Source organism: Ambystoma mexicanum, chromosome 9 (genome assembly GCF_040938575.1).
Source record: "Ambystoma mexicanum isolate Mex_15411 chromosome 9, UKY_AmexF1_1, whole genome shotgun sequence".
NCBI classification, from domain to species: Eukaryota; Metazoa; Chordata; class Amphibia; order Caudata; family Ambystomatidae; genus Ambystoma; species Ambystoma mexicanum.
In genome coordinates this window covers 1,048,156,637-1,048,179,477 of record NC_090931.1, presented here as the reverse complement: position 1 = coordinate 1,048,179,477, position 22,841 = coordinate 1,048,156,637, and the positions used below count along the sequence as shown (strand labels likewise).

At 42.7% G+C, this 22,841-nt stretch overlaps 1 protein-coding gene across 4 annotated transcripts in view; it reads right to left on the bottom strand.

Moving 5' to 3' along the window:
- The window catches only part of DPP4 (dipeptidyl peptidase 4), a 992,858-nt gene that overhangs the window by 211,592 nt on the left and 758,425 nt on the right, over positions 1-22,841 (bottom strand). For all 4 annotated transcript variants that reach the window (XM_069616324.1, XM_069616327.1, XM_069616325.1 and 1 more), the window contains one exon: positions 9,086-9,210. In XM_069616324.1, the coding sequence (XP_069472425.1) occupies positions 9,086-9,210 (125 nt within the window). The remainder of the gene's footprint in view (positions 1-9,085; positions 9,211-22,841) is intronic.

Here is a 22,841-nt window from a genome sequence, read left to right as displayed (position 1 = left end):
ACCCCTTTGGTTTGTGATGACGTACATAAAACCAAAAGGAACTTTTAATCATGTAGAAACTGCTACACAGCAGGGAGGAACACTCCTATGCATAGGCGAGTCTCTGACGAATAGATGTCTATGAGGGGCAGAGCCTTGCTAGACTGCGGAGCCAGTGGCAGCATGGAGAGTGAGCGGATCACTAGCTGGACGGCAGAAGGCTGGCGTCCTGAATGACCGAGAATCCATGGTCGTGAAAGAGACTGAGATGGGAAAACAACCTTCTCATCTGGTGGTGCAACCACAAGGAAACCATGGTGGGCCTGGGGCTCAGTAACGGACGGTCAGACCAAATTGCAAAGGAGAGCCCAGATCCCTGAGCTCTGCATGAGAAGTGCATCAGCTGCCGAGATGAGCAGCAGAAGGGAAGGAAACGCCCCCCAAAGAGGTAACACGGTCTAAAAGGGTGAACAGAGAAATTCGAGGTTGGGGAAGCTACAACGGTTACGGGAGACAGATAAACCCAAACAGAGATACAGAAAGCCTATCAGAGTGCCATTGGACCTTGGAGATTCCTGAGAAACCCGATAGTTTCAAGGCCAGATAAACCCGACTAAGACCAAGACAAAGTAAGCTTGTCAGTGGGCCAGAGGACTTTGGGAAGTCAAACAACCACAAACCGTAATAAAGAGAACTGTGATAAAAAAAGACACTAGCAGTTTTCAAGAACCTAGTCAAATTTGGGGAAATTGTATGGAAAAAATCGTATTTTACCTGAGGAAGTGGAACCATATGGAAAACATGAATATTTGACAAACAGGACCTGCAGAGAGGTTGTGAACAGTGTTATTCAACATTGACAAACTTTTTATACAAAGAAAAGAGATCCAACTGATTTCGGGAGGCAGACCCAGAAGAGAGAGGTCATTGCTCCAGCCTCCTTTATTGTTGTTGTATTTTTTCTAAGTGGTGGGGCTAGTTACCTGAATAGGATTTGGACTCAAGACGTTTTATTTTTGAACTTTGATGAGCACCCTTAGTTTTAATTTTATTAGGCAGAGAATTTCCCTCATAGCGGTAGGGCTATATAGGTGTTTTAATTTTATTTTGAATAAAAAACCTTAACCTGGCACACAGCAGTCTGAGTCCTTCTTCGGCTTTGGTCACTGTTGGATGTATTAACCCACTTATGCTCTTCCCTGTGGCATCACTGTGTTCTTGTGGGGCCAGAATGATCAAAATGGCCTCAAAACCCTTGTGCGCGGCAAAACCTATGGAAATTGCGCTTTACGTCACAAAAAGATGGCTGCCAAATCTACCATGCATGTTGTCAGTGGTGGAACAGAGATCTCACTCTTGAAATATGTCACTGGGCTTCACAACAAGTAAAAATGGAGCGCAGAGGGAAAAGTGGTGCTTTGATGAAAGAAATCCAAAATCTTACTTTTCAATCCTTTTTCTTGGTTGCTGAAACTGCAGAATGCCAGTGCAAAACACCTGCAAACATCCAATATTCTTGCTGGGTGCTACAATTCACTTAGTTAAAGAAATCATTATGAACATACAATGTCCTGAAAAGCTGAATTTGTCATCAAAACATTCACAGCACAAATGTGCCTGCCTGTGAAATCTGTCAAAATCTGGGCGCAGTACCCTCGGCCGCCTGTATGACAGCTGTCAGAAGCCTGCCTGATAGAATTTAAACTTGTACAAATAAAATCTAATGTCTGAAAACTAAGTGACCTGTTATTGAGAGTAATCTAGGTTGCAACTGTTTAATCCCATGGTTTAGAATCTGGAATAAGAGTTCTAGCTGCTTGTTTTGAAATTACAAGTTTGTTTTAAACCAAGAAAAAAATGTAACAGAATGACATTGAAATTAAGCCTGCCTAAAAGCAATCAAACCAGTCCAACAGCTTCTCCACTGAGGCCAGGCCTCTCCCGTTTGCTTCACTCCACCAGGAAATCACACCTCTGTGATGATTAGATTAGGGGAGGAGAATTTGGGCTGCAGGGGAAGGGGACAATGGACATCCTTTGGTTGAACGCAAATGCAAAGTGTGAAGAGTCATAAATGGCCGGGCCCAGAAGGAACTGGGAGGAGACTGCTTCTGAGCTGCTAGGAGAAGAAGGAGGCGGAGACAAACCACAATTTGTTGCTTAACAAAGGCCAAAAGCACATTTTTATAAGACTGATAAATTACTGTGTAAAATTGTGAAAAATATGTAAACAGATTTGTGAATCTAATTTTTGGCAGCACGTTTTAAGAGGTGCCAGAAGTTGGTGAGATGTTCTGGGAAGTAATAGCGGAAAATATGGTTTTACACCAAATATATTTATGCCAAAAGCACGAAACTTCATACACTTATGCCCATATTCAATGCACACATTTGTACACATTTTCTGATAAACTGGATATTGTGTTCCGGACAAAAAGGGCAAAATTCTGTAAAAAGCAGACACAAGATCTTACGGCGACAAGGGTTGGAGGAATGTCTGCTACACTAAATATGTAATGTATATATGTTATTGTTATAGAGATTGCACACATGTAAATATGTATTGTACCAAAAGTAGATTTTATGTTCAAAGGGACAAGGGGGATTCTTTGATTCATAAACTCACACCATCAAGGTGACACCCTGTTTTCTCCTCCAATCAAGGGACAGAAGATACTATATCCAATCGGCTGCCTAAGGGGCGCACTTAGGATAAACCAGCACACACCCCCTTTATCATAAGCATAAATAGAGACAGCTGAAGACTTAGAGACACAGATTCACCCACTAACCGGTTGCTGGCAAAGCACTCTGCTAGAGAACCATCCATCTTCCTTGCTCCAGACTCCAGAAACTTGGCAAGCAGAAAGGCTCATCATATAGCTGAACCATTTTCAGCTAGGCCTTACGATTCCAGAACCCACCACAGAAACCTAAGGGGAATCAAAAGAAACAGCCGAGCTGTGCTGTACTGCTTTCCAGCTAAACGAATTATCATCAGAACCAAAAGATCCAATCCAGTTGTGCCGTGCTGTGACCAGAGAGCTGTGACGGGAGCCATTGCAGACCAGTCCTGTCCGGTGTGCCCAGCAGAATCCCTGAGCAGAATCCCTGACCAGAATTCCTGACGGTTCCGTTCAAAACATATATAGTGAGAATCTATAGAATAGAACTGTGCCACTATCATATGTATCTGGCTTAGTGCAACCCCTATCTAAATCCATCCTATCTTGTCTTCGGAACCTGCATTGTTAGAAATCTTTTTGAATTGCCTGAACTCTCTTTCTTATTCCTACTATCTTCCTTCTGTACTAGTATTGTTAAAAATATCTTGGTGTTGATATATTTCACATGAAGAAGGCAAGCTCCTCAGCAGGCAGTCGCCCTGATCCAGTGGCTGTGCTTCCGTGTGGTATTTGCTTCTTCATGGTCATCCCCTAGTGTAAAAAAATCCTGTTTGTCTTTTAAAAGTGCATCCCTGTGTTCCCATTCTTGCGCCTATCTCAGACAAACAACCTCCACTAAAATGTCCATAACTTTCTCAATTTTTATGCTAGAAATACAATTTCAACTTCTGCTAACATCCTCGGCTTTCCACAGAACCTAAAACCGCATCCCAAATCCATATAGTTCTCCCGCAATCGCGATTACCGCACGCTGAAAAGTTTGCCACAAATTTTGTTTTAGGAAATTATTACATGTGTAAAACAGCTTTTGATTGCACCCGACCTCAGTTTTAAGATTCAGTCTAAACCTTCCAGCCATCACCTCTTTGTTTTTGCTTTGTCACCCCGAGTGGACGCGTATGCCCAGACGTGGGTCCCGTGCCTGCTGGGCCTAGAGACCCAAGCTACTCCTCACTGATGAGCCGCAACAAGGGTGAAACATGTTTGGGGATGCTTGTGGTCTCATGCAGAAGGGATGTGACCTAGCAGTTCGGGCTAGACTTCCCCTTTTGGGTGGGGCCAAGCCTGATTTGCATATGGTCTTTCCCCTTCTGTAATGGCTTGGCAGGTGAAGAACGATGGTCTGAAGGGTTGCCCCGAGCAATGCCAGTGGTTAAGATTCAGTCTAAACCTTCCAGCCATCACCTCTTTGTTTTTGCTTAAGATTTTACCCTGCTTATTAGTGTTAAATCATTGCTAGTGTTTGTCTGCAACTATCTAAAGCGCCTCCCATAGTAATTTCAACAATTTCAGCAATTTAAACCATATTTAGTGTTTTACCCAATCCATTATCAAGAGAGCTTTAAACCATTTTGACAGTTTGCCAATCAATTCCGTTTTTCTCTTGTGTTTGCTGGGGGGGAAAGTGGGATTGTTACTTTGTTTGAATTCTGCATTCCTGAATACCTGCTCTCTCTCCTCCTATCTCATTACATTGCCTGTTGGGGGGTTGAAGGGTGTGCAGTGGGAAATAGTAACTATACTGCTATCTGATCTGAACACACACAAAAGTATCATTTTTGTGCTGAATTGTTTTGTTCACTATTACTCCTTATGATTAAAGAGATTGCTTAGTGTTACATCACCCCATTGATGATTATTGTATACCTATTAAACAGTGTGATTATATTGTGAATACATAAATAAATATTTTAACTTTGCCAACCAGCCTGATTCCTGGTTCAGTTTGACCGGGGGGTGGTGGGGGGTTCTTGGAGGGGGGCGTGATATGAGTGGGACATCGTTCAGAATAAAAGAACTTTTAAACACAAAATAAATAAGGATTTCAGTTGTGCATTACACGCTAGGCGTTGACTTAGGTGAAGTGCCGGATTGAAATCACTTACACCACTGACCAAAAACAGATACAATGTAATTTTTGAAAATAAAGTTCCTTGATGTACACAAGGTCTCCTACGTAATTTGTCAAAACTAGATTCCATCCCAGAAATATTATTCTGTGATCAGAATAATGTCCACTGTATCAACAAAGTCTCTTGATTCTCATGTTCCAACGCCATAGAATTCACAACTCTAGGTGAACATTTTGCGAGGGCCCTCCACAACTTTTGTTCAGAATCTTGATTAACATGAGAATGATTGGTGGGTTAGAGCCCCATCACCTCTGGTCTCTCACAGCAGTTCAGCTCTGCAAAGAGATCAATGGCTTGGAATGGTCAACAACTTTAGCAAAAGGTCAGGAACTCACGCAGCTAAGAGGCATTCATAGGGTTTCCACTGGACTTGATCAAGCCTCTTCCCCTCACCTGTCTTTGGTTCCTGGCACTGCTGTCCCCCAGCCCAGTCTTACTTGCAAAACTTGCCAAATGCTCATACTTATGAGAACCACTTCTATTTCCTTTCCATCCTGGTGATATTCCCACACCTCCTTGACATATTTGTTCCTGCATTCTTCACAGGCTCAAGCCCATTACAACTGGGTTTTGCTACTCTCTCCTGGAACTCTTTTTTAGCTTTCTCAAGGCCTGGCATACTCTTCCTCCAACCTCATCTTCCTAGATAATAACCTTTCCTTCGACTTTGTTTGATCTTTTCTGCTTCCTCTTATGTGCACTCCTCCTTTCTACCATAGTGCTCATTTTACCTACCTCCCTGGATATGATGTTCCACTTCTCCTCCTAATACTTTCCTCCAACTACCCTCTGATGTTCAACCCTCTACCCTACTGCCTCTTTCCTCCAAACCCATTCTGATGTTCCCCTCCTCACCCAGCTGCACAGGGGCAGCCATTGCACTCTATGTGAAATGTTGACTCTGCCTTCTCTGCTAGACCCACACCATACATTTGAGAGTCCTTCCTCTGAGGGCAGTGTGAACTAATTTGCTGTATATTCTTGCTTTCTTACGTGAAAATCCTAGCTCATTGGTTTAGTTGTTCTGTAGATCAGTGTTTCATTTACAGACAAGCTGTTGACTCCTAATAGGGCCAATTCATAATGGATGCAGCCATACGCTTCAATGTAGTCTTTCTGACTACAGCTTGAAACACCAATATTAAAAAGGTAATACAAATTCGACATCATCTTTTTCGACACTTCAGTGCTAAGAACAATGCACATCTCCACTTGTGTGCCTCAATTCTGATATCCAAATAAACACGTATTCACATCTAGATTGAGACTATTGTACAGTGCCATTTCAGAAATATTCACATACAATATCTGCAAACACCACATTGGTCCAAATCGACACCTGGTTTCCATTCTCTCTGTCCAGAACTCTAATGTCCCCACCTTCTACACTGGATGCCTTTCCTTTATGCATAGGCACTTGGTGACCCTCTTATAATTCCTCTGCCCCCCCCCCCTCTCTCCTGGCCTGCAGTATCCATCTGTTTCTATATGTTTTTGGCAGTGCCTCTTTTGGACTGGACTGAAATAAAACTCTGCTCTTTCACTCACTTGTGTATCTGTCTTCTTTTTCCACCACCTCCACCTCCCTATCCAGGAGCTCCAATGAGCATGAGCTGCAACACCATTGCCCCCTTTCTCCAGCTCCATTTCCTTCCTTCACTTAATCATCTCTACTATTTTGTATCTGTTTAGTTGCTGACCTATGGCAGCGCTTTAACCTCACCCTGTGGGCCTCCACAATGTTACAAAGAAGAAGAGAAAGGGACAGGGTGCTGAGAAGAAGATTATATGGGTGTCATATAAACAGATAACAGTAGTGACATGGATTGGCTGGTGCTCCTTTGTTATTACTTGTGTGTTCACCATATAAAGTATTACGTGTTTTTACCAAATGTTAAACAATCGGGATTTAGTTTATAGACATTCTCTCTTCCCTATAAGCTTGAATCCCACACCCAGAGGGGTTTCTCCACGTTTATTGAGGAAGATGCCATAGGGAGGAAGGTGTGGCTTGCAATCTTGGGACACCTGACATCACATCTGGTCACTGGGATCAAGGGTAGTGTACTGGTGCAAGTTGAGACAGAGGAAGGGGCAGCCAGCACAGGTCAGCCCTTCACCCATTTTTCTGCACTGGAAGCTACCAGGAGGCAAAGGATACATGGGATCTCGGAATGTAGAGAGAATAGGCCTATTAGTCGGGTGCTTATGATGCCCTCTCCAATGGTCGCCTATTAAGTGCCAACGTTAGGTGATGCAGGACCCAATGTGGGCTCAGCTGTGAGGCAAATTGAGATGAGGGTATAGATCGGAAGAAATGCATCAAAGTACTGAATTATTTATTCATTCAAGCCCCCAAGCTCAATACCCACTGACTGCCCGATCAACCAAAATAAATGGCCCCCAACTGCAGGTGAGTAATCTTTGCCTTGTCCAGAAATGCTGGTTCAGGGCTCACAGAGGCTTCAGGGTACATGGAGACCCCTGGAGATGTTGCATGAGCCATTGATTGGGGCCATGGAGGGGTTGGGCTCTTGCTCATCATTTCAAATCTTGTTGAGCAGGAGGGGCCCCATACGTCTATGAGGTTGGGCATGCACAACCATAGCCCCACCCCCCACATGCACTCTACACTCTCCTTTGGATCACTGCACACGGCTGACTCTTGTTAAGTTGCCTATCCACCCTGCTATTGATTTCTACTACAGTCAACAAGCCACCTATTGCAATGTTCCCAGCATTTTGTCTCCCAAAGTTGGATTCACAGCTGACTGCTAAGATATTCACAGTATCAGATACTGGCAGTGGCACTCCATTTCTACTGCTTGTGTAGGAGGTAGTCGGCAGTAGTGTGTGCAACGGCATGGCAGACAGATACCTGTGACATGTGCTGAGTAGCAAACCCCTTCTCCTTCAGCATTGATAGATTGGCCAACCTGTGGCATAGGCAGCTGTGCCGGCTTATGGGGAGGCTGGGAAACTAATCCTTATATATTTTTCTAACCCCCCCAAAAGAATCTTAGGTTAGAGAGCATAGAGATACTGCTAGGGTGGGCTGTGCAAACAAATTCTATTCAATAAATATGTATCCATCTTTTTTACATGCACTTTCATCAGTCTGTTTTCATTGTTTGTTGGAAAGCTATGGCAAAAATGAAAGCAATTGCAATAATTATCATCTGGGTAGACACAATGCTAATAGATACGAAAGGAGAACACTTCGCTTTGACTTGTGGATAGAGGAGTGCACAGATGAATTCAAAGAAGCCTCTGGAGATTAACTTTTTTAAATATTTGCAATGGCTGGCAACAGCACGGAGTCTGGCCATCCAGAAGGAAGAGCACCCCAGCAAAGTCCAAGGCAACATATACATACATGCTACTCTCTCTGCATTCACTGGGACACAGAAAAGGAAGCGACACATGAAGCATAAAGGAATGAGCTATGAAGCTATGGCAGGACGAAATGGCTAGTAGGCAGGCCTTTATCTGGGGCTATTCACCGGGACATGTGTCCATATGCAAAACACGTCGCTTGAACGATGCACTCCTGACAGGAATATGATGGTCACATGTGGAGGGATTTCCTTACTCCTATAGTGACAGGCGGAGGCACAGAACAGTGCAATGGGCAAGCCACATAGGTCACTTTTTAGATGCATGTCTGCTTTGCAGCAACCCATGCTTAAACACACATGCAAAGTCTTCAATTTCTCATTTAAATAAGGTTGCGGACATGTACAAGAAAGCCTTTTGGGTGCACACTCTGTGTTATGTTCCAGTAGATTTGCTCCCAGGAGACGTCTATGGAGAAGGCGAGGCTTGGTGATGTGAGCAGACCTCGAGCATGGGAAAGATGGGAACGCCAACATTTACATACGCTTGGGAGAGCAGACAATTGAGCACTACTGCTTGCCACAGGCCCTTCCGCAAAACTGAACACGCCTCTGTGAATAAAGACATCTGCATTTTGTCAGCACCTGTCTGTTGCACGCACACTTTGCAAATCGCATCACTTGAAAGGGAATGTTTGCCAAGCCAGCCCTTCATTGCATTGGATGTTACTAAGGCATGGGTTAATTGCCAATGCACTGATTTGCAATATTTAACACTTGTGTATAGGCGCGTTACAAATTCCATATTATATAATATTATGTTACAAGGCACACTTGATTAATGATACAGCTCCTGTGTAAAAATCGCTTGGCATCTCCTAAACCCATCAAGAGTGGCCTGTTACAATCGATATGTTTATTTGTTATATCAGTCAACAAGACTTGTACTCACCACTGCATGATAATTGGTAGTAATTAGCATTTGTACTGAATGACGCTGAGTAGTACTGGCATCTCTCTGCTCGCACGAGGCAACTGATACATTGTTTTGTTTTTTCACTGCCTTTCAGATTTATTCTGTAAAATGAGCAAAAGCAGATTTCACTTTAAGAGAATTAGGAGAAACTCTTAATTGACCATACATCATAAATCACATACAGATGGATAAATAAAGGCAGGAAAGTATTGGCATGTTGCCCATATGTGGAAAAATGAATGAGAGGGTGAGGGGCATCACTGACAGACACGCTGATAGAGTGGAAGACAGTGAGTTAGAGAGAGGCAAAGAGAGTGGGGGAGTGAGAGAGCAGGAAAGTGAGAGAGGATGCTTAGATATGTTTTGCATATAGAGACATAAACTCGCAGCTGATAGTAAGGTAATAAGGCTGCTTGACACTTTACATAGAAAAATGAAAAAAGGAGTTTGACCCTGTAACTTTTGTTCTAGCCTTGACAGCTGACCGAATGTGGCTTGTCGTTGATCTGGTGAGAGCCAAGCACTCATGCTATATTTGTAGAATTTCAATCAATGTTTTTTTTGCCCCAGACCGTTGATTACAATCTTGCATTACGATTTACGTTGGAGCTGAAAAATCACCTATTTACCCATATATTTTCAAACTGTCCAATTCAATTTTTGAGAACATGATACACCCCAGGGACTTATCCTAAAGTGGTGCACGCTGAAGACATTTTGAAAATTACATTAACCACCCCCCCTCTCTGTCTTCTACAAAGCACATACACATAGATCATTCACACAATATTCTGCACACAGGAACAAAACAGCTTGCTTAAAATCATTGATAACATGTGAACGAACTTACGACCTTGCCACTCCAAACAACTCTATCATGATAACTCACATCATACAAAACATATCAATCAGTGTGAAATCTTTTTTTTCTTTATATATTTAAGGCTACTTATGAAAACTTTTTATTCTACAAATATTGGGATTACTAATGTTAATATTTAACCTATTAATAGACCCTAAACAAGAAATAAAACCAACCTATATGGAACGTTAACTCATGCCCACAAATTGAAAGTGAAAATGCAACATCAGCAGAGATGTATATTTTTAAAACTTTTCGTGACAGGTTCACGGTCATCACCCTGTCAGAGGGATAAAGGGCCTCCTTCTGATCTGGGGTGGGAAGCCTACCATAGTGTATGCCAGAGTTGATCCTACCCCATTGGCGGGGTGGGGTGACAGGGAGTCCCAGTCCCTGGACCCGAAGTGTGCATTGTATGACTGCCAATACCCCTGCCCTTCCACAATGATTGACAGCCTCTTTGCAGTTCACAATTCTCCTTTTTCAGAACAGTAACTCCCAGAATGCAACAGACTGGAGCCAGGGAAATGAAATTCAGAACAATATGAAATGGACTGGGATTTCTCCTGCTAAAGAGAGATGAAACACCAAACACCCCATATGCCAACCCCAGACAGACCTTATTGTGGAATGGTAGGGCAAAACAATGAACTGAGATTGAAAAGAGGCTGCAGGAAGTCAAGGGAGACACAGGACATCTCCCAAACCCGATTAGAAACAAAAAACATCAAAGTGTGCATAAAGCCAATGTAGCCTGAAGACACGGCTGCCACCCTGCAAATGGAGATTATAAATGGGGCGAGGCTAAACGACTTCTTAATGCCTTTTAAGGATATTTTAGATTGGCAGAGATACAGAGATAGGCAAAGGGAAGCATGTGACCATGGGTGCTGAGGAGACTGTAGCAGTGGTCTGAGAGGGTGCAGGTAAGGTATTTTGTGTAGGATAGAGTTGTAAGTAAGGAAGGCATGGTATCAACAGTAAGACAGACACAAGTGACCACAGTTCAAGGGTGTTTATTGAAATTCAACAAGGGTATGATAAACACCTATCTAATCCTAAATCTACAGATGGGAGCAAGCTACGGCCATCAAATAATAATAATGCAGCCCTAGTGGAGTTTTGTCAAATTAAAAGGGCCTATATACTGTTCTCCTCAGATTTGTTCATACAATATTTCCACTTGCAACCTTGGTTCTAACACAGAAGGGTCTGGTATCAGTCTCCCGGACTCACTGGCTGTGCTGACTTTACTGGCGCCGCTTTGCTGTAGCAGCCAAGGACAGTACCACACCGGACAGGCAAATGCTTCTCCCCGCCTTGGATATTGACGCAGGAGAGCCCCGGGTACTTCCGACACACAATGCAGGTTTCTTCAGCTTTAATCCCAGGTCTTATGTTTCGTATTCTCGAAGGATCACAAAAGTAACAGTCTTTCTCTGAAAAGGTCAAGGGCACGTCACTCCTTGCAACCCTCACAGTCTTGCTGTCTTTCTCCTTGTATTCAACTGCCATCTTGAAACTGCTGCTTCCTCATGTGCTTTGCCTTGCTCAAAGTGTGCTTTCGTGCTCCGCCTTTTAACCATGTGGGGAAGTGTGATGGAAGTCAGGTGTGTGCAATGACCAGTAATTGCCTGACTCTGCCTAACCATAGGGTTGGGACATGTCAGGTATACGGCTCAGGTGTTAGTCTGGTTTCTCTCACAGAAAGCTGTCCATGAGAAAGTTTTCATGTCGGGAAAGGGGCAAGTGTTGAGTTCCTAAGTATCCTACCTGGTAGGATGGGGAAAAGGTGTTACAGGGAAGGGGATACTGTGTCTCGCCATCCAGTGTCCCACTTTCTCTCCCCGAAGACCCCTCATCAGAGTGATCCTCCCTCACTGGTCCACCTACAGGAACTGGATCCAAAAGAGATGGCTGTGTCCTGGCCACCTGGATGACAGATCCCCGGGGACTATCGGGTGAGACACCTTCAGGTTTCGCACAGGTACTATTCACTAGTTGTGTGTAGTAGTGAGCATGTAGGGAGAAAAGGCAAATGAAAGAAATGTGAGAGATGGAAAGAGAGGGGAATATGTGTTGGGGGATAAATACAGGGTTTGATAGTAAGTAATGAAAGATGTGTTACAGGATAGTGGAGTAGAGAGTGAAAGGTGGTAGTAGGAGTGGGACAGGTGGAAAGAAGGAACAAGTTAGTTTGAGAGATAGGTGGATAGAGTGTCTAATACCAATTAGGGTTTAAGGGTGCAGAGGTACGTGTCTGACACATTGGTGGCATGGTGATTGGCAAGTACCTTTATTCAGGCAAAAATAAAGTGGACACCTATCTCTCCCTAATTCTAAGAGGCATTTCCCTGCCTCTAATAAGGGAAGAAAGAAGTCCACTGTCATGTCAAAATGCCTACTTCTATCCCTCACACTGGTAACTAACGAGAAAAGTGTAGTAGATCTTTTTGGTCCAGAAGAAGGAATCCCTTCTTCTGGACAATGGGCCACAGTTCCAATTGAAGGGGAATTTTGCCTGTGAGAATGACTCCCTTCTCCAGGTGTCCGTTCCGATTCGAAGAAACAAACAAAGTTCCAGCTTGTGTTGTTGTAAGGGTTCAGTGCCAATGCAAAAGAAAAGGTTCCAACTCAAACATCATTCCTTATTGACCATGGTTTTGCATCACTATTGGTGTCCTGGACAATGCCTCCCTTCTCCGGGTATTTGGTTCTTAATTTCCTCACAGTGCCCAGAGAATGACTCCCTTCCGCTGGCCTTCTTCTGATTGGTTTCACGACACACAATCTTCAGGAAGGACACCAGGAGGCATTGTTCCCTTCTCCTGGGCACTCATAGCTTCACAGTTCACAAGGGACTGGGCAGAATAACCACCTTCCCCAGGCCCTGCTTAGAATTTAGTATGCAGTTCACAATGGGTCACAAAGGCTGGGTGGAATGCCTCCATTCCCCACAGCCACTCTCAGAATTTCTAAATTCACAGTTCAGCATTACCAGAGAGAATGCCTACCTTGCCCTGACTTGCTTGCATTTCCAAAGTTCACAATTCACATGAGCTCCCAATATTATGGGTGCATTTCCCAGATCCATGTATTGCTCTTGACTTGGTGCAGTAGTCCTGGTTCACTATCCTGCCACGTAGTGTGACTATGAAGATGATTTAGGATGATCTTCGTAAACAGCGGCGGGTCCCAGACCCATGGGATTCTCCACCCCCCTGCTGCTGCAGACCTGGTTCACTATCCTGCCACGTACTGTGACTATGAAGATGATTTGGGATGATCTTCGTAAAAGGAGGCGAGCCCCAGACTCATGGGATTCTCCCCCCCTGTTGTTGCAGACCTGGTTCACTATCCTGCCATGTACTGTGACTATGAAGATGACTTTGGTTACCCTACATAGAAGGATGCCGGTCCCAGACCCATGGGATTTTCTCCTGTCAGAGTTGTGGTTCCTTTTTGTTAGAGGGTCTAAGCTTGTCCCGCAGGGGCTTCCTTCATGCCCCAGTATCATGGCTCCAGCATCTGCCAGTGCCCTCTGGTACCCCTACAACTGTCCCTGTAGCCCAGGTACCTTTAGGGTCTCTTCATCTTGTACTGGTCGGTCTATTGGTACTCCACCCTCTGTTTCAGGCTTCTCTAGGCTTTTCCCCCCTTCTGGCGTGCTGAAGCGTCCCAGTGGCACTTGCAGATGTTTGATGAGGAGAGAACCTCTCTGCCTGCCTGGTGAGCTCTCCTGTAGCTGCTTCCGTTCACAGCCAAGCTGAGCGTCCGCACGCTCGTAGTTCCTCCAAGGAGGGCCTCTCTCTCTTTCCTGGTTTCCCACTTCTGTTTTGAATGGGTTCTGCCCAATCAGGTTTCAGGAAAAATTAGACTGTTCATTCATGTTCTCATAAGTACTCTCTGTGGTTCCGCCCTTCTTCCTCATCTCAGTACGGATAGATGCGTCTTCTAGTGAGTCAACAGGTCTATCCCTCATCTCAGTACTTAAGGTATACCGGTCCCTTGAGGAGTCCACACTCTTCCTCATCCCAGTACTTCCTATATCAGTGGTATGGCAAAAACATATAGGAACACTAGGGAAAGTGTTGGTGGAAGGTGAGTAGGAAGGTGTGTTATGGTTTGGTGGGCTATGTAGGATAGCATTTTCTCACCAGGTTGTCACAAATCCCACAGGGGACCCCCCCATGAGATCCACCATCTCAATATCGCCTCCATGGGGACTATCTGGTAGTGGCCTCACCACCCTGGCCTCATGGGAAGCGGCTCCCCCTAGGGGAGAAGTGACAACATCTGGGGATATGTCACAGGTTTTAATTGTAGTACGGGAGACTATATTTAAATAACTTACATTGAGTGCTTGACACAAATCTTAACAATGGTATTTGCAATGCTTGTAGACTTTACCTTTTATAGATAGCAACTATAACGTTTTAAGAAACTGTTTCCACTGATTTGTTTTATTTTGGTTTTGGATTACAGTGCATTTGCATATTGGTGTGTTATGGGGAGGGCACTGCATGACATCTGAAATGAGATACAAAGCTATGAACATTTGTATGTCAATGTTATTTCATTGACATTGAAATGAGTGATTCCATTTAGGAATTGAAGCTACATTCCTGCTGTGTCCATGAACTAAAAACGTCAAAACTGTAGGTTTTACAAATGCTGGTTTCCTCGCAATGAAAACAGTACTGGCTATTCCAGTGTGTGTTATTTTTGTACCTTTTTGCACATGTGTTTGGCCACTGAAACTAAAACCATTTGTTTGTCAATGAACACCTACAGTGCTTGTTATTTTGAACATTGTCACAGTAGTGGTTGCTCACAATAATTGAAGTTTCAACCATTTGTTTGTCAGTGAACAACTACACATGGCAAAACTATCGGTATTGCCAATTAGCATTATTTTGTTGATTTTTACACAAGTGACTTGTAGTAATTTAGCTTTGGCAACGTACTTCACCAATGCTTGTCATTTTCATATGTGTCTACAAATATGTAATTGGCTGTAGAAGTTGAAGATTCAGCCATATTTTGTCAATGAACAACTCAACTGGCTAATAGTCTGGCCTTGCCAATGCTTTTCATTTCATACTATATTACAGAAGTTACTGGTCAGTAATTCAAGTTTCAATCCCCCATTTCTGCATTGTCCTGGCCCTTCCAGCATGGACGCGGTGAAGGCCGTGGTGTGTAGAGGCTGCTACCAGCCTCAAATGTGGGACCAGATTGGCAGCAAGCAGCTATAAAATCCCTATTGGTTGGGCTCCGGCAGGCGATCGCCGGCCCCCACCAAAGGCCAATACCTAAGGGCTGCGTCACACCTTATCTGGCCCTGTCCGGGCATGAAAGGGAGGCAAGGCACCCTCACCGACATCTGCGTCCAAAGGTACATTTTTTGAATTTTAATGGCAACTCAACTAATCTGGGTCCTACTTACAGTAGGATCCTCACCTCCTCGGTATCCTTACTTGTTTTCTTTACTTTACTTTATTTATACCACACGGCCACTGACCAGGAGACTTAAGGGCTCCCAAAAAGACAGAACAGGTAGGACAGAGACATATCCATATAGAAAACTCACAAAACAAAGAGCGGGTGACGCTAAAGGAGGCTTGGGCAAACATGGGGTTCATTATGCCACCATGAATAGCGCAAGGCCAGTAAGGAAACAGTGATATCCATGTGCATACAAACAAGATCTGTAACTCAGCACATCACCCTTATCAACCTGTGATCAATCCCGGAATGTTTGTGCCTCCATTTCCCTGGAACGCTTACATTCTGACTCGGCTATAAACTGATGCTGCGCCTTGCATTAGTAACCGCACTACCTGCCTTAAACTGTCACATCATTACGTACTTTGTTCATCTACGCGCTGCTCTGCACCCAGTGTATTTGCTCCCTCTATAGCATTTTGATCCTCAGTTATACTTGTTGTGCTCTGTCTGAGCGGTCGTCATCTCCAAATGTATGTTCCTCCAGCATTTTCGCTTTCTTAGCTGTATTTAAATCCTATTATTTTGTTGCATATGATATGATATGTTATTTCTATCGCGCTCGTACACAAGTGTTTCAGAGAGCGACAAGGCAAGGGAGGGCAACAGGGGAGAACAAAACAGCGATCTTACTAGGCCCAGTGACATTGAGAATGCGCAAGTGCATGGGAAAGGGGGAGGGGAAAAGTGCATGGAAGGGGGAGAAGTGGAAAGTGCAAAGCAGAGGAGAAACAGATAGATAACAATAAATAAATAATAAAGGCAACAAACAGTTTTAGTGCAGACAGCTTGAAACACTTGTGTATAGGCGCGTTACAAATGCTATATCATATCATATCATATCATATCACAGCAATTTCTAAGTGCTAGGTTTAAGGCAGCAGACAGGGTAGGTCTGCTAAGTGCAGGAAGAAAAATGGCAAAAAATACTGATGCCATATACTTGATGTAGCTCCCGCAGCATGAGGAGAGGCTTTACCAGTATGCTTATTCACTCCTACTATGTCCTTTGAATGGATGTCTAATGTAGCTCCCCGCAGCATGAGGAGTGGCTTTACCAGTATACTTATACACGTCTACTATGTCCTTTGAATGTATGTCTGATGTAGCTCCCCTTAACATGAGAAGTGTTATCAGCATGTCTGGTTACGGCTACTATGCCTACTATGTCACTGAAACTAAAACCATTTGTTTGTCAATGAACAACTACAGTGCTTATTATTTTGAACATTGCCACAGTAGTGATTGCTCATAATAATTGAAGCTGCAACCATTTGTATGAAGTGAACAACCAAAAATGGCAAAACTATAGACATTATAAATACTATATGCTAGAAACAACACACGTATTGGCTTCTCCAATGCTTCTTATTGCATTCATTTTTACACAAGTGTTTGGCTGTAGTAATTGATTCTGTAGCCATTACTTTTTCAATGAACAACTACAAATAGCAAAAATCATGGATTTGCCATTGCTTAATTGGGACATTTTTACAATGATGCATGCTTGTAATAAATAAAGAGTCACCCATTGGTTTGTCAATGATCAACTACAAATGTCAAAATTATTGTCTCAGCCAATGCTTGTTATTTAAAAAATGTGTACACACGAAAATGGTTGTAGTTATTGCAGCAAATGGCAATGAACAACTACAAATGGTCAAAGTATGTGCATTGCAAATGAGTGTTATTTTGTACTTTTTTACACAAAGGATTGGTCATAGTAATTGAAGCTTCAGACATTTCTCAACAATCAATTGCAAACATCAGAACTATTATTTTCCCACTACTGGATATTGTGCACATATTTATATGTGTGATTGCTTTTAGTAATAGAAGCTACAACCTGTTTTTTGCCAATGGACAAGTACAAATGGCAAAAGTATTGGCCTTGAGCTTTTTAGTTTGTGAATTGTTTACACAGTAATTGGTTGTGGTATTTGAAGCTATGACCTTTTTCTGTCAATGAGCAACTACAAACGGAAAATATATTAGACTTGCAGATGCTTGTATTTTATACATTTATACAAGATAGATAGCGCAAATTAATTGAAGCTAGAGTCATTTGTCAATGAACAACAAAACTGCAGAAGTGTTGCCTTTGCCAGTCTTTGATATTTTGTAAAGATTGGCAAAAGTGAATAGTATTAGGAATTGAAGCTGCAATCTTTTATTTGTAAATTAACTGCAAATGGCACAGTGTTGCGTATATATGTTAAAGAGCGGCGGTCGCCACCCTAGAGTTCAGGTGAGTTGCAGACAAATAGGCACCCCTCCAAATTCTATTGTTAATAACTTTTGGTTAGAGTAACAGATTTCGCGAACATTTCGAAAGTGATCTGCGGGGCCCCCTCTGACTGCAAAGTTTTGTAAAGATTTGTTAATAAATAAAAAAGTTGTTAAGCTTCAAAAGTGCATTTCCCCAGAGTCAAAAAAGGTCAATGTTTGCCTAAGCGCATAGCCTAAAGTGCTGGATGGATTTGGACCAGGTCCAAAACAACTTGTTCATGAAGCGATCCATGCGCAGTTTGGGGTTATTCGTGCTGTAGTTATTTTCTACTTTGACAGAGAAAGGGGTGCCCTCTCTCCCAAAAACTATATATGTATATCTCCCATGGTGCATTGCAGGATCATGGTTTTCAGAAATGAAACAACCGCCATCTTGCTTTTTTCTCGATGCAAAGTTATGGCAAAATTAAACTCAGTAAAAAGCAATTTGCAGGTATAAAACATACAAATGACATCCGTGTAGAGGTGTGGGGGATGGCTAGAAAGCACTGAGTGAACTTTAGGAGTGGGAGGGGATACAGGGACCAAGTGTGCAACACAATGCTTTCTGTAGCCTCTGCCTTAGCTTTGAACAGCCAACACCTGAAAGCAAACTGCGTCACAGAAGCAGCGTGTGGTCCGGGGTATAAGGTAGAGGGCAGGGGAGGTGAGGCCGTCTGGAGCGTGGGGGGAGCTGGCACTAGATGATGGCATGGGTGCAGGGAAGCATTGTTTCTGGCTGTTTTGCCGATATTTACTGCAGGTATGTGTAATTCGGTACCCATCGTTACATATGTAAAACATTTTTTTTAAAGATCTTTTTATAACTATAGTTATGTTGGGGGTGAAAATTCACCAATTGCCATCCAGGTCTCCTATTCATGCAGTAAACAGCAAAGACCCTGCTTAGCTTCAAAGTGAGGAAGGGGACATCCTTCTCAGGCCATGTTGCCTTATAAATGAGCCACACAAACAAGATCACTTAGATAAAAGGGCCGGGCCGTTTCTTGATTTGAGGCTAAGCAGGGTCAGTCCCGCTTTGAAGCTAAGTAGGGTCAGTCATGGATACTGCATGGATGGGCATCTGAATTTAGTTTTGTTTTTTAAACCGTGCTACTGTAAGTCCTTGAAGGTTTTGCACTCGGAGACAATTTTTTGCCTTTTGACGAAATGCAAACAAAGAAAGAGGGGGGGGATTTGCCCCATGAGCAGAAAAGGAGGGGACAAAAGACCAAAATAACACCGTAGATCCCTTACTGCTATGTATCAAAATCAACATGATTAAATTGTTCAAAAAAGTACCAAACTCTGGTATCATGCATTTTTATGAAATTCTCTGAAAACAAAAAGGGCAAATTTCTAGAAAGTTATTTGAAATGTTTATTATTTAGACAAAAAAATCCTGATGAGCATAAAGGTTGTAATAACAAAGAAGTATAACAGAAATTGTTAAAACACTCACAGTTGTAATTCACAATTTTGTTTAAAGAACAGAAAACAATCAATTATTATTTTTATGAGAAACAGAAAAAAATATTTTTTAAAATAGGTTCTTCTTTGTTGTAAAGTCACAAAGAAGAAATAAAAAAGGAATGGAGTACTAGTGGAGAGAAGATATATGGACGGTTCTTAAGGTAAAAAGTTCTTGCTTCTCTACACAGAACAACCGTATCCTCTCAAACTCTAACTCCAATATTCCTAATGACAGGTCTGCCTACGTGTAGGTGTCAAAAAAATATTTCAAGAAAAATCAAGGTTGACATCATCACAACAACGTTTCGGCTGAAATGCCGCCTGTCTGGCCATAGTTTCTTTACATAGTTGAAAGTTGCCTTCCTCAGGGCGAAAGAACCTCACAACAGTTTAACCCTCAATTTTATAGGCTGTGGATAAGTTAGAAAAACAGGCGTGAAAACGGGCTCAGGGGCCCACAACAGTAATGCCTGAAGAGCGGAACCAACAGGGCCCTTGCTGTAACTGCATCGGGTCAGGACTCACATTGGAAAAAACAACAGATGTGGATTAAATCCTGTAACTAGATAGCATGCACAGTTGAAAGGTGCAGTCTGTGGAGTATATAGTGCGGAGAGCACATGCGTCGGGTAGCCTAGTGTAGTCCCATATCACTGGCATAAAAGGTGTGCAGCCTTGATGCGTGCCGGTGCCATGTACACTCACTATGCACGTATTTGATCAGTTTCAGCCTTGCGTTCAGCGAAACTTCTGTAATGAAGATGCAGGTTCAGCGCAGTATAAAGGAACGCACTTTTCAGTTGCGAGAATAGCCCTGCACATGTGCTGCAAAAGAAAGCATCGAACGCGGTCCAGACAACCAGGAAAAGAGAAATGATTTATTTTATGGCCACAACAGTTCAGACCCGGGCGCGCTGACATCACAGAGCCGACGACTTTCGCCCTGAGGAAGGCAACTTTCAACTATGTAAAGAAACTATGGCCAGACAGGCGGCATTTCAGCCGAAACGTTGTTGTGATGATGTCAACCTTGATTTTTCTTGAAATATTTTTTTGACACCTACACGTAGGCAGACCTGTCATTAGGAATATTGGAGTTAGAGTTTGAGAGGATACGGTTGTTCTGTGTAGAGAAGCAAGAACTTTTTACCTTAAGAACCGTCCATATATCTTCTCTCCACTAGTACTCCATTCCTTTTTTATTTCTTCTTTGTGACTTTACAACAAAGAAGAACCTATTTTAAAAAATATTTTTTTCTGTTTCTCATAAAAAGAATAATTGATTGTTTTCTGTTCTTTAAACAAAATTGTGAATTACAACTGTGAGTGTTTTAACAATTTCTGTTATACTTCTTTGTTAGTACAACCTTTATGCTCATCAGGATTTTTTTGTCTAAATAATAAACATTTCAAATAACTTTCTAGAAATTTGCCCTTTTTGTTTTCAGAGAATTTCATAAAAATGCATGATACCAGAGTTTGGTACTTTTTTGAACAATTTAATCATGTTGATTTTGATACATAGCAGTAAGGGATCTACGGTGTTATTTTGACGAAATGCATTCTGGTATTTTTAGTCTCCCAGTCAACAATAACAAATAGAGAATAGGTATTTTTACAGCAACAGTGGGGTCTCCATCCCTGCAGTAACTGGGATGAACATTGCTTAGCTTCAAAGTGAGGAAGGGGTCAGCCCCCTAAGGCCATGTTCCCTAATATATGGGTCCTACCTTCAAAGAACACTTAGAGAAATATGGACTAAGTGAGCTGGATCCTTTGAAACTAAGCATGGTCGGTCCCGGTTACTGCATGAATGGAAGACAGTTAACGCTCCCGAGATGTGTGTTTTCTTAGTTTTAAAAATGTCATAAAACAGAAAAAATGAAATTAAAAATATCACATTTAGGCTGAACACTGCTACAGGAGAACCCTCGCCTTAAGAAGGTCAAGACGCAGCACTTAAACATTATGCTACAATTATATTATTGTTTCGTTTTTCACAAGTTTCATACCTATCCTTTTATCATTGAACATATTAAATTATGAAATGTATGCCGAGTGAAGCAGCAAGCCATTGTGGCCTAGTGTTTAAATGCTGGCTCTCAAACCTCTGGCAGACCATCGTTCAGGGCTGTATGTTCTTTTTTTTATTTAACTAATTTAATTTAATTAAAGTAAAGTAATGCAAGTGGGAGGTGGCAAGTTTTGTTGCAGTGCAGCCCTGTGATCCTATTTAGCATTAGTGCATTTCGACATGGCTGCAATGTCAGCCACTTCCAAACATCCCTCGCGCCAAAATAACAGTGCCGGAATGGCTTTCGTGTCGAAAATGGCATGCTGCAATGGGTGCTGCAGCGGAATGCCCCAGCCAAATCAGCCCACTCGAAAAAGGTGGCACCGAAAAGGGGTATCCCACTTGGAGAACTTGCTTAACCAAAGTTTGTGCTCCATGGCAAATAATGAAATCACACACAGCATTAACTAAAAACATTGGGAGTTCTCAAAGCCTGCAATGTTTTATACATATTTTTTAAATATATATATATTTTTACAGATACAGTGACATCGAGGGTGAACAATCACTGGTGACCCAGGTCTCCCATCCATGCATTAACCAGGACGGACCATGCTTTGCTTTAAACAGAGAAAAAAAGGCCAGCCCCCTCAGGCCATGGTGCCTAATAAGTAAGGCATCGTTACAAGACTACGTAGAGCAACATGGCCTGAGGGGGCTGGCCCCTTCTTCACTTTGAAGCTAAGCAGTACTGTGCGTATATTCATGGGTGCCAGCTTTTCATTTTTGATATGGTTGCAGAAAGTACCTGGGCATATGCTATTCTTGAGCCGGTCATTTTTTTCTGTTTCAGTGCTGCTTAAATGTGGTTAGTTGGGGTCGTGCAATGTATCACAACAGTCACCAAGAGATGGGCACAGAACATTTCGGCAGAGCCAGTTAGGTGCATGCAGTTATGGCAGGACCTTTTCACCACACTTCTCACCATAGGTTCTGTTTGAGCACGCCCAGTTAGACACAGCCAGTTGGGGCAGGGACCTCTCGGCGTAAGGATGTTTTGGTATGAGAGGTCGCAATTGGCGCGGCATGCACCAGCAGGCACTTTGCATTTTGTACCTCTCGGAGCAAGGATCTTTTGGCGCAAGAGGTCACAATTGGCATGAACCTGAAGTTACTTTGCATTTTGTAATATGGATTAATCATGAAAAAGATGTATTTACTGCAACATTATAAACTGCATAAAACTATCCCTCAAAAACAACTTCACACCATGTACACACACACACACACGCTCACATCAAACACATCAACCCATTGCATGCACACCCTCTCAGATGATATGTACACCCTCACACCACACATTCCCCCTTACACTGCACAAATATTCTGAAAGAGGACTACACCGTCTTTGGGCAACATTGTAAAACAGAAAAAAAAAATTTAAAAAAATCACATTTATGCTGAACACTGCTGTCAGAGAACTCTGGCATTAAGAACAAGACGCAGCACTTGACCATTATGCTACAATAATGTTATTGTTTGAATTTTCACAAGTTTCATACCTAGCTTTTTATCCTTGAACATATTACATTTTAGGAGAGAAATTA